Source organism: Episyrphus balteatus, chromosome 1, assembly GCF_945859705.1.
Source record: "Episyrphus balteatus chromosome 1, idEpiBalt1.1, whole genome shotgun sequence".
In the NCBI taxonomy this organism is placed as follows: domain Eukaryota; kingdom Metazoa; phylum Arthropoda; class Insecta; order Diptera; family Syrphidae; genus Episyrphus; species Episyrphus balteatus.
This window is the reverse complement of record NC_079134.1, coordinates 114400094-114416361: the sequence shown is the minus strand read 5'-3', so window position 1 is coordinate 114416361 and position 16268 is coordinate 114400094. Positions and strand designations below refer to the sequence as shown.

Sequence of the window (16268 nt, the reverse complement as noted above, 5' to 3'; positions counted from 1 at the left end):
GTGAGTCCCGCACTTTTCGTCTTCGTGTAGAAGCACTTTTATACAACATCAAAAAACAAACGTCAAAACAATAAGAAAAAAAAAACTTAAGCAAAGAGAAATAAAACTGAGAAATGAATCCGAAAAATGTTTCGTCTCAAAAATCTCCGAAAAAAAGTCAGCGCTCAGTCGTGATTTTTGGTCACACTTATGTCGTTTTCCAAAATTATGGGAGTGAATTACTCCTTTTTTGTGTAATTTTGGAATTTGTTCACAACGAATCTGACAGGTGGAGTGATTTGACGTTTACTTTGCATGTGTTTGTAATACTAAATAGTAAGTAAAATAATAACACAATCTTTTAAATTCACTTTTATTGATTTTTTACAATACTTTGTTGATTCTTTTTATAAATAAATATAATTTTCTTCACAAAAAAAATTAAAACAACCACCCAAGAATTTGACAAGTAGTCCATGAAGTAAAATGTATAAGTATTGGTAATCACTCCGTCACTCCTTCAAAATTTTGGGAGTGAAGAATTCACTCCAAAAATTCACTCCTTTTTCAATTTTGGAATTTGAAATCACTCCTTTCGGAGTGATTATATAGCTAGGAGTGTCACTCCTTGAATTTTGGAAAACGACATTAAAAAATCTAAGCCCTCAGAGATCTCTCTTGGTGGAACGCACCTATTATACAGAATTCCATTTTATCAAATTCGAAATCCAACAACAAAAGTACTAGATTAGCATTTTTATTCACATTTTAGTTCGTTGCAGTTGGTAAAACTGTGGTCTGGCGCACACGCTACGTCAAAAAAAAAGTCGAAATTCACTAATTTTTAATGAAAAAAAAAACCGACCCCTCGGCAACCTCAAACAAATAAAAATTACACATTTCACGTAAAATAAAATCGTAAAAGCCCAGTTTTTTTCTTTATCCAACAAAAAAACCTATCTGCTAACCATTCCCACCAAATTCACTTTCAAATGGCGGCAAATAGTTATTCCGGTTTCCCGTACGGCGATGCAACCCAATACACCACCCCAGCCGCTGCGGCATCCGTAAATCCCAACACCGCTCCACCATTTCCGTATGCCGCCGCCGCCGCTGCCTACCCCACAACTCCTTACCATCCAACAAATCCACCTCCACCACCATATTCCAACTACGGTTATGGTCGTCCAATGCAACCTTTTAACAATCTCTACGACGCCACCGGCGCCGGCGGCGCTCCCCAACAAACTAAAGTCCACTACTCTGCACCGCCCACACGCAATCTACCACAAATCGCTCGTCCAAACAACCATCATCCCCATCACCACCGGGAACGACAAAAAATGCAACCTCCTCGTCCCAAACAAGTCCACTATTGTGAGGTTTGCAAGATTTCATGCTCCTGTCCGCGTGCTTACACCGAGCACCTCGAATCCAAAAAACACAAGAAACGCGAGGCCGGTCTAAATGCACCCGCTGGCAGTCAGCCCGTCACCGGTCCCAATAAATACCACTGTGAACTATGTGACGTCATTTGCACCGACAAGGATGCCTACGCTGCCCATGTCCGCGGCTCCAAACATCAGAAAGTAGTCAAACTTCACACGAAACTTGGTAAACCCATTCCCGAAGATGATCCTTCAAAATTCGCCAAGACCGACACCAAAAAGGCTACCGCCGCAGACACAACTGCCGCCGAAGGAGCTGCTGCTGGCAATGCTGTTCCCACCACTGTCAAAGAAGAAAACGATGCTCCCGAGGTAAAGCCTGTTGGGGCCGAGTACATCGAGGAGATCAAAGAAGATGGTAAAGTATCGATGTTTAATTGTAAGCTATGTGACTGTAAATTTAGCGATCCAAATGCTAAGGAAATGCACATGAAAGGCCGACGTCATCGGCTTCAGTACAAGCGTAAAGTTAAGCCAGATCTGGTGGTTGATTTGAAGCCAACAGCTCGCCAGAAGCGTTTGGCTCTGCTTCAGAGTGATTTGTGGAACATGCGAAGGAATCCCATGGAATTGGGTGGAGGCTGGCCACCACGCCGTGGATTCAACGACTTTGACATGGTTGGAGGACCGGCTCCCCCCGGAATACCTCCACGTTCGATGAATTCTCGTGGTGGACCACCATTTATGGGCTGGGGAGGATTCGCTGGCATTGTTCCCAATGTCCGGCCGGAGGGTATAAATGATTTTTACACAATTGCTCGGCATTCTGAGATCTATCCAAAGGAGAAGAGTCTTCATAATATACATGAAATTGTCTCGAACACTGAACGAGTGTTGCGTTTGGTTTCTGATGTCTTGGCTGGGTTCGGAGATTCACCAAATAACGATGAAGCAGCAGATGCTGCTAATAATGAAGGTGAGTCTAACAATGGTATGGCTAAAGTTTCATTCCAACAGGCTGGGGACAATGGGAAAGTACGTGTTCTGCAGGGAGTAATGCGTGTGGGAGCTTTGGCCAAGGGTCTCCTGCTGCAAGGTGACAATTCTGTACAATTGGTAGTTTTGTGTGCAGAAAAACCAAAATTGACACTGCTGGAGCGTGTAGCTTCTGAGTTGACTATTCAGTTGAAATTACTTTCCACTGGGAACAAGACGTATCTTGTTTCGGTGGGCGTTGACGATGGATCTATCTCGGTCACAGATGGAACTATGACGGTAAATATTTCCTTGACAACTCCGCTATTCCGTGAGGAAGATGTATGTCGCAGTGGCATTGTCAAACAAGAAACAGATGATGAGGATGATGGGTTTCCGCGGGAGGCGGCTTTGCAGGCGCTCGCAGAATTGCGTCACTCGAAGTGGTTTCAGGCAAAGGCGGCTACATTGCCTTCTTGTGTGTTGGTCATTCGTGTAATGCGTGATATCCGTCAACGCTTTTCTGTGTGGCAGGCTATGTCGCAATGGGCAATAGAATTGCTAGTAGAAAAGGTGATATCTTCGGCTAGATTTCCGTTGGGCCCTTCGGATGGTTTGCGACGCATAATGGAGGCTGTTTCGACGGGTTTGCTAATCAATGGGCCAGGATTAATTGATCCGTGCGAAAAGGAACCTCGAGATGTTATTCAAAATTTAACTGCACAACAACGCGAAGATATTACGCATTGTGCTCAAATGTTTTTGCGTTTAATTGCGTTTAAACAAATTTATAAGATTTTGGGTATGGAACAAATGTCGACGTCCAAGTTAAAGTGGAAATTTTGGCTATTGAATAGAAAGCGAGTGTGTGACGATGGCGATAATGAAGGCGAAACTGATGGAAAACTTCTCAAGACAACAACAGCTTGACCTTAAAAAAAAACAAAGGAGTAAAATGAAAACGAAAATTCCCAACAAAACAAAGAATTATTATAAATTATGAAGCTACTGAAGAGAAAAACTATAGATGATGATGATGTTGGAATCAATTATTCGAACATACAAATTGTAGGTTGGCCGGAAGAACATTAAGAATTCAATTCATGAGTAATGTTATTATTTATATATATTATTATTATATCTGAGAGATATTTTCTTCATTCTCAATACAAATAAAAATATCAAGAATCATTTAACTGCATTTATAGATTTATATTTTATATTATATTATAATCTTTGAGCAACAATAACATCTTGAATGTTTCACGCAATGTTTCACGGATGCGAAACCGATCACCTTCAAGATGTTTTTGTTGATCAAAGATTATAATGAAACTAACGGAATAAGCCTAACTGGAAGTATGGAAACATACGAATTATGAAACTTTTCATATTATAATTGACTGAGAGTGTGCTACATCAACTTATATTTCGTTTTAAGCTGAAAAAGAAACTACATACAACTGATAGAGAGTAAGTACTGATTAAAAAGGGTTTCAATTATTATTCTCTGAATCCTTAAACCTGAGCATCAGGGTATGGTCGATATTTTAAAGAAGTTGGACTTTGTTTGCTCCCAAGGGCTTATATGATTATTCGTTAAGTTTCAAGTCTAATAATAACATGAAGTTTTGGATCTTCTCCGTTCAATTTTAAATTTCAGCTGAACTATTTGCTTCAAAAAATTTAAACTTTACAGACTTAAACCTTGTAGTTGTAGCTATTATAGTTTTTTTTTAGATTTTTAACTGTTATAATTTTGGAGTATAAGCTTGGTAAAGAGAACCATTTTTTCAGATTTTTTCATAAAGTCGTTCTTTACACTTTTAAGTCAAAAATTTAAAAAACTAAGATTTTTATTCACAAATAAGGGTATTATATAAGTATATTAAAAAAGCAGTTTTAGTTGCGGTTCGGTTGGCTATGTCTTAATATACTAAAAACATAGGGTCTTTGTCATAAAGTTAGGAATGTCACGTTATTCCTTTCCTCGATGAACAAATTTAAGTATTTTCCATTCATGAATTCAAAACAAAACGTCTTTTGGAGCTTTTCTCCTTTTTTACTGACGATGTATTCTATCAAAATGTTTAATAAACCACGCAATTTCGCCGTAAAAGAGGTAGGTCAAACAGAATAGAAAAATCTTACATAATTTTAACAGAACTTGGAAAATTGCAAATCGTTTTCCAAATGACCTCTTAAAGCTTTGTAAAAAATTATTACCTCCTTGCAATTAATGTTTGTCATTATCTATCTATAACTCAATGGAGAAAGCAAAAGTTCCATAAGTTTTAAGAACAGAATAAAAAACTTATTGGGATTTTTCAGGCCTTAAAACTTCGACAGCTAAAATAATTGTTGGTGTTTCTATGTGTCTACGTCATAAGATGCCACTTGCATCTTAATGCCATTACGGAAAAAAATGCATCTGTTCTTAAAACTGATGATTCAATTGATTACAAATTGTCTACATCCATGTTTTTTTTATTGAATGTTTGACCGAGATTTAAGGCTTCATCTTTTTTTACCATACTTAATTTTAGTTGAAGCTATAAGAGTTTCAGTTTGTGTTTATATGATTGATGGACGTAGTATGTTTTATATCATACCAACACGGCCAATTAATCACATTTTTAATTATATAACTTGTTATTCACTAGACTTGATTATACTCTATAAAAACATGCAATAAGAACACTATAGAGACAAGATTGAAAATATAAGGTGATCTTTTTAAGAAGAAAGTAGCAAGAAGACAAACGAAATCATCACATCGAGGGGTTTCTACTTTCAACGTTCTAGGTTAAGTCCCAGTTTTGAAATAGCAGTGTCTTTGTTTTTTTTTTTTTGCAATCAAGCTTCCAAAAATATATTTTCTTTTGGTATGTAAACGTTTTTTTTGTTTAAATTGTTGTTTCTTATATTAGCTTAGATCGGCATTGTCAAAAATTGCCAAAATGGGCCAAAGAAAACATTGTACCGAAAAGTTCATGAAATTTAATTTTTTAAAATGGCAGAAAATTATAAACGATTAAGTAAACTGCTAAAGCCATTTTAGTAATTTCCTTTAAAAATCAGTCTGCTTTTTGACTTATTATCTGTCTAAAATAGCTTTATGATTTTACTTTATCGTTTAAAATTTTGCGCCATTTTATTTAGAGGAAAAACTTAACAGTGCAAAAAATATACCTACCATCTAAAAGCCTAACAATTTAAAGAATAAAACTAGTATATTCAAATCTATATTTTCTGTAAAATAATGATTTTTTGAAATGTTTTGTCAATGTTTTTACATGAGAACTTACTACACATTTTTTACCATCTGAAAGCTAAAAATATTCACCACCATCATGTCTGTACTATATCAATTTTCGAATGCAATGCAATCAGTTTCCATAAAAAAAATTTTTCTTTCCATTAACCTTTTTAGTTCAGTCAATGAGGCGTAGAATATAGGGGATATCAAAAAGTTGTGAGCTCAGCAAAGTTTAGATGCAGCATTTAGGCGTTTGTTTTAAGTATAAATCTCATTTTGCGTATTAAAAAAAAAAACGCGTAGATATCAGTATCTCAAGAACAACTCGTCACACCGAAAATTTTAATTCTTATGCTAGTAATATTTTAAGAGTTACAGCAATGCAAATGGTGAGTTTTTTTTATGTTTTTAATAACCGTTAGAGTTATGTGTGAAATAACTGAAAATGAGAAATGAGCACTAATTCAGAAAATATTCCTAAAAATAGTTGTTTTTCAAAAATTTATGTTTCGAAAATCCTTTAAAATCCGCATAGTTCTTTTTTAATTATCTTTCCATACAACTCAAATTGCTGTACAAAAAAAATCCCCTTAATAATCCCTTTGTCAAAGGTCTACCCTTTGACTTTGTCTATTATAGAAAAAAATTAATTTTTCTTGACCTTACAATGTTTGAACAGGTGTAACTTCTGCAGTTATCAATATAATTAACCGAAATAAAAAGAAATATGAATCTCAACTCAAATTTTATTACCTTGATTTTTTTTCAAGAAAAAATCTTAGTTTTTAGAAAAAAAGTAAAATGAAGAGCAAAATTTTACTTTGAAAAAAAAAATAGTTAATTTATTATTTCCAAAAAAATAAAAATAAAAAATTCTTTTTAAAAATTTTTCTTTGTTTGATACCTTAAAACTTAATATTTTTTATTTATATGAAGTATATTGATGTATGCAGAAATTACACCTATTCAAACATTGCAAAGTCAAGAAAAATAGCATAACTTCCGATTAACTTAAAAAAAATTTTAGTTTTTCAATCCTTAGTTTGATTCAATCTCAATTCAAAATAGAATTGATCAAATTAAGAAATTTCAAGCCTTGTTTATTAACTAAATACCAAAATTTATTTCATTCGATTATCTTTACAAGAAGTGTAAAAGTTATCCACCAGTTTATAAACATTGAGCCGTTTATGTGACGGTACACCCCTCTTAATAGATTTTCTCAATTAATTTAACCCGTATTAGATCAGCATTTTTAAAAATTTGTTTCCTAAAAAGGGAGTTTCCATGAGAACAGAGCTTAGTATTTTGCTGCGCTTTGTATATTTCAATTAAATAATAGTAAAAAATGTAATGAATACAAGTTAAATGATAGGACTTCAATTATGGCTCCAATAATAGCAGCAACTATTGTATTTTGTTTCGATAGGGAAATGTTTGTTGACAATCCTTGAATACACTGATATAAGCGAAATTATTCGTAAACGAAGATGATAAACAGAAATTTTAGCAAAACTTATTTAATATTAAAAATACAAGATTTTTTACCGTAATATAAAATAACTACAATTTCAACAAAAAATATTATGAATATGAATTTTTTAAGAGCACTTTTTTCACTATGTTATTTCTAAGTTGGACATGAGACGCATATCGTATTTTCAGTCTGCGGTTGCGCCAGGATATCTTTCGAGAAGCATAGCAACACCTTGCCCACCAGCCGCACAAGCTGCAACAACGCCTAATTGGCCATCTTCTCTAACTAAACGGTTTGCCTAAAATATACAAACAAACAAAAAATTATCCTAATAATGAAAACAAATTCAAATAAGCCTTACAGTATGCATGCAAAGACGAACTCCAGTTGCAGCAAACGGATGACCAATAGACAAGGAGCCACCCCAGTTATTCCATTTACTTAGATCTGGAGCTCCGTATTTCTCACTCATTCCCATGTGTGTCTTACAGAACCAATCTGAATCGAGTGCTTTAAGATTGGCAACAATTTGTCCGGCAAAAGCTTCATGGATTTCCCATGAATCAATGTCTTTCAAACTTAACCCTGATTTCTTTAAAAGTTTTGGTATAGCATAGGCTGGTCCAAGCAGAAGTTGATCAACGGGGTCTTGCGACACGTACAAGAAATTCCTTAAATATGCTTTAGGTTTAAGTCCAAGTTGTTTCGCTTTTTCCTCTGTCATAACCAAACAAGCAGATGAGCCATCGGTCTAAATACATAGTTCATTTTATAATTTTTATTTATTAAGTATTGAAATAGCTTTTATTTTACCAAGAACGAAGCGTTGGCAGCTGTAATTGTTCCATGTGGTTTGACAAAAGCTGGTTTCAATTTAGCTAGGGCCTCTGCTGTGGAAACTCGAATGCCATTATCCTTGTCAACTGACTTGTCAACACCAGATACTTAAAATAAAAACAATTATTATGCAAACGTCAGTGAACAATTATTTTCATGCATACCTTTGAATGGAACCATATCGGTGAAGTAACCTTTTTCTTCAGCTTCTTTGGCCAAAGTATGTGATCTCAGAGCATAATCATCTTGTTCTTTGCGGCTGACTTGGAAAGCAGCAGCAAGACGATCAGCTGAGTGACCCATTGTCTCTCCAGATGAAAACTCAGCAACAGCTGGGAGCTAGATATAAGTGATTTTTTTAGTTGAAATTTGTAATTATTCATTTTCACAAATCTTACCTCTGGAATAAGGAAGTTTGGTCGAATAGTTGAAAGAAGAGAAAGTTTTTGCATTGGTGTTTTAGCTTTGTTAGCTTTCAACATAAGAGCACGCATTTTGCGGCTGTGTCGTATTGGCACATCAGACATAAATTCAACACCACCGGCAACAATTATATCATAAGTGCCAGTTGCAATTAAACCCATTCCGGTTGTAATAGCCTAAAAAAGTAATTTAAATCAGAAGGTGCACACTTTTTTTTCAAAACATCATACAGCATTAGAACTGATGCAAGCCATTGTCACCGTATGGGCTGGCGTTTTATCACTAAATCCAGCAGCTAGAGCGGCTTCTCTAGCTATATTCGATGTTTTGACTTCTTGAATAACGGAACCATAGATAACGTAATCAATAAGTTCTTTGCTCAAGTTTGTCTTCCGCAAAAGACTCCTTTAAGAAAAATGGTTTAGGTTAAAGATATTATTCCTACTCATTACTAAAGCAGTAACTTACAAAAGAGCATGACGGGCCAGTTCGTGAGGCATCAATTTCGAGTATGTTGTGCCAGACAGTAAAAATGGCGAACGCACGCCATCGACCAACACAATGTTTTGTCCACTTTGGCTGGGCAAAACTTTCTTTTCGTTTGCTGTTGACAAGCTTCGCACACCTGTTAATTATTTAAACACATTGAGGTTATTATGAGGAGGATAATGTGATATCGGGTACGGTGATTTTTGATTGTAGATAGATAGATAGATTTTTGGTTGTATGACAGTCACAAAAAGCAGATTTGGTTTGTCTAGGTATTGGCACATTTGTATGATTTTTTCTTGTAAAATATATCACAACAAAAACATTACTGTTAAAAAAAGAGCCAAGTTCTCCTATGTTGAAATTATGCTGGCACAAAAAGTACTGAGATGTAAAAGTGTACCAAGTTCTAAAGTTTGGGTTCAAATTCGTATCAATAAAATTTTGATTGTACCCTTGACAATTTTTCTTTTAATTACCGATTTTTAAAGTTATTTCAAAAATTGCCAAGCAAACAATCAAAATTTTATTGATACGAATTTGAACCCAAACTTTAGAACTTGGTACACTTTTACATCTCAGTACTTTTTGTGCCAGCATAATTTCAACATAGGAGAACTTGGCTCTTTTTTTAACAGTAATGTTTTTGTTGTGATTTCACTACTTTTTGCAAGGTATAGCTGTAGAAATGAAAATCTCTATATTTTTGACGAAAATTCAGTGAAAATTGACGGTTGCCACGCCCCCTGGCTAAAATTCTCAAATTTTAATTTTTTTCCTTTGTATAAACTACCATCTCTACCATTCTACAAAATTTCAAGATTCTACGATAATCAGAAGTGCTCTATAATATCATATGAACATTCAGCGGAAATGGGCGGATGCCACGCCCCCTGAATTGAAATCTCAAATTTTCGATTTTTTCCTTTGTATACACCACAAGTCCTATCGCCGCCGTGTAAAATTTCAAGTTTCTACGTTAACGGGAAGTTCTCCATAATTTTGATGATCTGTCAGTGAGTGAGTGAATCAGTCAGTCAGTTACGGTTTTTGCGATTTTTGAAGCCCTATATCTCAGAAACTACTAATCGTAAGAGGCTGAAATTTTGTGAGGAGTTTGGTTTCGACCAGCTCATCACATTTAGCGAGTTTGAAATTTCTAGCATTTTTGTCGTTGAAGTTAGAGGGGGTCGAAAATGGCCTGAGTTGTTTCCTGTAAATAAGGGTGTAGTGCCAAAGTTGCTAGAGAACTTGGCTGGGCACTACCGTGCCCCTTGATTTTGCCATCAATTTTATACAAAAATATATTTTCTTTTCGAATTCCCAAGGCAAAAGACAATTATTTTACTGTCGCTAAGGTAAATATATATTAATACACAAGCATATTTTTCTTTTATCTGAAAAGAAAATTCGATATTTCTTTGGGCTATCTTGAGTCGTGCTATGTATTTAGATGGGCTGTCTGAGTCAGGGTGTACAAAGTTGTGTTGTCCTGAGTCTATGCTCTTCTCCTTCCCCACTTCATATAAAACTATGCTAATTTAAATCTTAAAAGCTGGCATATTCGATGGTCCTCAAATCACACGGTTAATGAAGGACACAAACACATTAAACGATGCATAAACAATACTAACATTGCAATATCTTGCATTCTTAAAGCAATACAGCGAAACTTCCAATGTAAAAGTTTTTCCTAAGCTATAGCTCTTTCATTTTATACCAATTTCATTTGCCCGCTCAACGTCCAAAATGCCCATCCTCTTTTTGTTGATTTTTTTAAGAATGAAAAAGAGTAAAAAGCGTGGATATCATGTGTCAGCTGTCGAAAACTTTCTAGGCAACAAGAGGGCTTTAAACTATAGCCTAATAAATACACTCCTGCTAAAATTTAATGCACATCCTATTTATTTTACAGAAAAGTCTTATTATTACTTTATGTCACAGTATCATCGTTAATTCTCAAATGAGACAGGAGTGATCTTAAATTCAAGGTATGAAATAAAATTTTTGTGGAGAAGATTTGGGGAGAGATTTGCTGAAATCTGTCTGTCAACCCGCGAATCTTTTAGAGAAGAGTCATAAATTTGCATGAAGTAAAATCTGCTTTACAACACGTAGGGAGTGGTTTGAGAATATCTTCAAGATTTTAATATACCAGCTTTGGATTGACCACACAGATATCCGGATTTAAATTCAATAGAACATGTCTAGGAAATGTTGAAGAAATGCATTTGCGACCGAAATCCACCTCCAAGCAGTCTTTATTATCTGAAAACTGCAATGAAAAAAGAATAACAACAAAACCTTCAAAATTTAATTAGTGGAACGAACAGACGACTCCAAGTTGTCATATGCGCTAGAGGAGACAATACCAAGTATTGAATAAAATTATTGGAAAAAACTGTCACTTGTTTCCTTTTTTAATTTTTTTTTTTCTTAAAAATCTTAAAATTTTAAATAAGATTAGATACATTTTATTTAGCTAAGTTCGCTATTATTAGAATTTCATACATTTGTAATATTTATTTCAATTTTTACATAATTTGTAAGGTCTAACTAAAGAAGAAAAAGGTGTGCGTTAATTTTGAGCAGGAGTGTAATTGTGAAGCAAGCGGTGAAGTGAATTCATACAATATTTTTTCTTTCAATTTCTTGTGTTTTCTTATGTTTCAGTGGCATATTTTGTAGTAAATTGCTTTTGAGCAAACGTTAGGGCACACTGATATTAAAAAAGTTCTCCCATAAAAGCCCAACTATAAATGGCTGAATGCAATCAATGGTGTTGTTGTAGCTGTAGATTGTAGCGCAAGTTGACGAATTCTAACTTTTTTGCTCAGCTGCCGCCAACTTTTGTAGGGTTTTCCCTCTGTAAAATGTTGACAGTACTACAAGCTACAGCTACATTTGCACCATTGTATTCAGCTAGTAATAGGCATGAGCGCACATGGGCTTATGTCAAAATGAAAATAGTATGAGTGAATTGTCAAACATACACAATTCTTATGGGATAGCCATAATGCGCATATGCGCACTTCGTTAATTTTAGTTAAGCATAAGCCGTGCGCTCTGAACCGCACGACATGAGTAAATTTCTCAGAATAAAATGAAAACAACATGGGTGCAAGGATACGCATATGATCGCAGATTACTGCTGGAATAAGAGATTGTCCGAACTTAATAAAGAGCTGATCAATAATTAGAAGAGGGCCCACAGCAAATTTTGGGAATGGAGTGATAACCAAAATGTGAGTATGCAGTTTTATAGCCTTATGCGTTTTAATATCAAATTAAAAAATCTGGCAGCTTTAAATTGCAGCCTTATACCTATAGTTTTCGGGAGGTTAAACATCGCGAGTTTTCCAATTAATGCGAGTCGGGTAAATTGACACAGACATTCTTGACGATGCTACAATTAGAATTCAAGATATAAGCTTTTTTAAACTAACCATATCTCTATGTTCGAGAGTTCTGAATTAAAAAAAAAAAAAATAAACAGATGTCTCCAAAAAAAGCCACTGAAACAGCGTTCTATTGATCGCATAGTCAAGATTGATGTCTTCAGGCTTAGGGGTAATGTGAGAGCATCATTGTTTATATTCAAAATGTGAATTTGTGTTAATTTAGCCTACTCACATTAATTGGAAAACTCGCGATATTTTTTAATCTCCCGAAAACCATATAAAACTCCGATTTAAAGCTGCTAGACTTTTGAATTCGTTATTGAAAAGCATAAGGCTATAAGACTACATACTCACATTTTGGTTATCACTCCACTCTCAAAATTTGGTGTGGGCGAGACTAGTCAGCCCTATTGTGAGTTTAGTTTATTTATTTATTTGTCACGTGGAATGTTTTCCGCCCGGAATATTTTTGTTCGCCCGGATTTTAAAAAGCTATCATGAGTTTCACCCGAAAGGAATTTACATTAACTAGTTTCTTGTTCGGAACCAAAATTTTAGTGAGAGAAGTGCTGTTAAATACCTCAAAAATTACCTGAAAAAAAAGTTGAAAATACAAGAAATTTACCGAACGTCAACAACTTTACGCCCGGAACTCACAATAGGGGAAAAGTGAAATTCAATTTTTCTGGGTGGAATCTTGTTCAAGTGAAACTTACGATAGGGCTGAATATTTTTGGCAGGTTGAAATGATTATGATACTTTACAGTTCAATTAACTATTACTTCTTAGCCTACAAAAATGTTAAGTTGGGAAAAAGTAGGCTCTTTGAAAGTAATTCAACATCATAATTAATGGGATCCACTATTTTTTGTATAAATATTTAACTAACCAAAGATTTCATAACATGCATTGCCTTTATCCTATTTCGGTTATTCTAGTGCATAAATCAAACTAATGCCGGATCAATTCCATTGATTTTTTATTTATCAGGAATTGAGAATAACAAACTATATTTCTTTACATAATAACAAATTCCATAAAGAATTTACTTCGGAATAATTCGCTTTTCTGATTAATCAAAAAATTACCCACTGCGAAAGGAAAGTCAATTTTGATATGATGACAGAGTTGAGTTGTATAAAATTGGACTTTGGACACAAGTTTATCTCTCAGTAAATTGTATACATCATTACAAAATTATACAATATATAAATATATTTTTTTGTAAATACTAAATTTATGAAAAGCATTTTTCTCTTAATATTATTTTAAAAAGTAAAAAGGTGTTTTATCAAATGAAAAGAATCAATAAAAAAAATAAATTACCATTACGACGGAGGTTAGCGGCAACGATGGAAGACAGCTGATTCATTTTACTCACATAAGTGGCCATTGTTTAAAAATTAATTTGAACTTAAACTATTTAAATGCAGTTTTAAATAAATTGAATTTTTGCTATGAAATGAATTTAATAAATATTATAAATTTTTATTGATGGCCCAAAAAAAATGCAACAGCTTATATGAAATGAGCCAAGAGCCAACAGTGAGCGAACTGTCTTTCTTTGGATCGTTTGTAGATTTGTTCAGTGAAACAATTCCGAAGTTCTGGTTTTCCAGAACTATTTTTGTTCTCTCTTGAGTTAGGTGAGTTCAACTACGTCTGCTTCTACACGTAGACGCAAGGCGCAGACATTTTCTTCGAATTTCCTTTTGATTTTCCCTTCGGTGCATCGCGCGCTTCTAAACGTAGTATTTTTTTATAAGACGCAAATTTGACAGCTATTTTTTTTTTGTTTTATTTTGTTCTCATTTTCGTATGTATTTTTATTCCAAAATAAGCACTAAAATATACAAAAAACAACTCCATGTGCAACGAAAACATTTAAAAAAATTTAAAAAAAAGTTACTATTTACCGAAATAATATACATCAGAGGAAGAAAACTCTGCGACCAATGAAATCAAATACAGCAAAAAAAAAAGAATAAGTTCAAAGAGAAATGCAAAGTGAGTCTCAAAATTTTCGACCGGCGATTCACAGCCCTACAAACAATTTTGCTTCTATAAAGCTTTACACAAGCAACTATAGCAGCTGTAAAGCTTTATAGAAGCAAAATTGTTAGTCGGGAGGTTAGAAAATCTTCCATCCCTTTTATTCGAACTTTCTTTCTCCCTTGCTCTTATATGCATCTTGAACTTTACGTCTTCGTGTAGAAAAGCAGACTACCGGATTAACTGCCATATTATTCACTAGTTTAAAAAATACATCTGGATGTAAAATTGTCAAATAATGTCAAAAATAAAGCCAAATCCAAAATAGTTATGCCTATTATACAATGGGTTGTTCATATACAACCCAAATAACAATTTCGCTTCTATAAAACTTTACAGAAGCTATAGAAGCAGCTGTAAAGCTTTACAGAAGCAAAATTGTTTGTTGGGAATAGGGGTATTCACGATCCGATGCAACTGGTCTTGTATCATTGCAAAAGTGCAAAAGTGTAAAATCTTGCAACACTACAACAACAAAATATATGGATTGAAATTTTACAATGGTCTTGCACTTTTGCTATACCCTAACCCTATTGCAAAATAAAAATACAATGGTGTAAAATTTTTTTGACAGATGGCAGCTCGCCGTCGCGTGTCGCCCATGATGAACAGTTTATCTTTTTTATTCTTATTCTTTTTTATTTTGTTTCTTTTGATGTAATTTGTGAAAATAAATTAACCCGAACACAACAAAGAATGAAATTATAAAAAAATTGAAAAAAAGAAGAAGCATCGGTGGAAAGACAACTCCGTAAAAAAAAAGAGTGAAGCTGATATAATTCATATCATGGATTCCATTCAATATTTACTATAGATTAGAAGAGGTGCGTTCACGATCTATTGTAAAAAAATAAAATTTTACACTTTTACTAGACCTGTTGCACCAGATCGTGAATACCCCTAATGGTTATTACTCATTATATTGTTATACGATTATGATACCAGTTTTAGAACACCGACTAACGTCATCTGTGCAATAGAACTGAAAACTACTCAAATCAATAAAAATGTGCCTGAACTAAATTCATTTCGCCGCTGAAAATCGGGTTTAAGAACACTGAATATCGCCATCTGTGAAGTAGATATGCGAACTACTACAAATCTACAATAGAATTATAAATGTGTCTGAACTAGATTCATTTCGCCGCGTGGGCATTGTATATATATATTTTTTTAGCGACATCTATCGGTGGCAATGCATTTTAACTTTCTACAGATTTTGGAGACTTATTCGAGATTTTGAAGAGAGCCACGCCACCAGAAGAAAAAATGAGAGAATGCAGGAATAAAACAATTTATAGAACATTTATGGTAAGTTGTAAGAAAAAATCGACTGCAAGATGCAGTGTTGCCAGAATATTTTATTGAGCCAAGAAGACAAATTTAAAAAAATCTTGGGGCCTAAAATAGCCGCCTTAGAAAATGGTATTATTAGAGAATTGGTATTATTGAGAGAAATGTACTGGTTGCTCGGACAACATTAGGTGTGTTTTTTATTACAACCGGTCTTAACTAGACAAAAAAAACGCAGTCTGGGCTAAGCAATTTACATGTTAAATACAACAACACCTTAGCCCCGTGGGCTTAGCTGTTTAGCCCGGAGATTTCTCTGGGCTTAACTTCTTGAAGAGTTTTAAATCTGTGCTACCAAACTAATTTTTACATAAATTGTTTAGAATTCGTTTAAAAACGAGAAAACTGACGTTTGGAAGGACAAAATGAATTAAGATAGTTTTGCTAGCATACATTTTTGTATCTCTTTATAAAACATATATGAAAAATACAAGAAAAGGACGAAAACGAAAAATATGACAACTCTAAATTTTTTTTGTGTCTGCTGTTTTCGGAACATTCAATATACTGTGCTGCCAAGATTTCAGGTTAAGCCCCGAGGCGTTTTTTTTGTCCAGTTAAGACCGGTGGTAATAAAAAACACACCTATTCTAAACTTAGTATCGAAAATTCCATCAGTAGGAACTTTCACCGAA

General features: G+C 34.3%; 2 protein-coding genes across 2 annotated transcripts; one reads left to right on the top strand and one right to left on the bottom strand.

Moving 5' to 3' along the window:
* The first annotated feature begins 744 nt into the window (after nt 1–744).
* Nucleotides 745–3543, top strand: LOC129921150 (zinc finger RNA-binding protein 2-like). The gene has a single exon (XM_056002843.1). It carries the CDS (start codon nt 972–974, stop codon nt 3270–3272), a length of 2301 nt encoding a protein of 766 aa, XP_055858818.1. The 5' UTR covers nt 745–971; the 3' UTR covers nt 3273–3543.
* A 3562-nt stretch (nt 3544–7105) lies between these two features.
* Nucleotides 7106–13806, bottom strand: LOC129921161 (trifunctional enzyme subunit beta, mitochondrial). The gene is made up of 8 exons (XM_056002861.1): nt 13555–13806; nt 8807–8963; nt 8569–8743; nt 8314–8514; nt 8080–8254; nt 7892–8022; nt 7440–7829; nt 7106–7376 (listed from the first exon to the last, which is right to left on the bottom strand). Exons 1-8 carry the CDS (start codon nt 13619–13621, stop codon nt 7263–7265), a joined length of 1410 nt encoding a protein of 469 aa, XP_055858836.1. The 5' UTR covers nt 13622–13806; the 3' UTR covers nt 7106–7262.
* Between the last annotated feature and the right edge of the window lie 2462 nt (nt 13807–16268).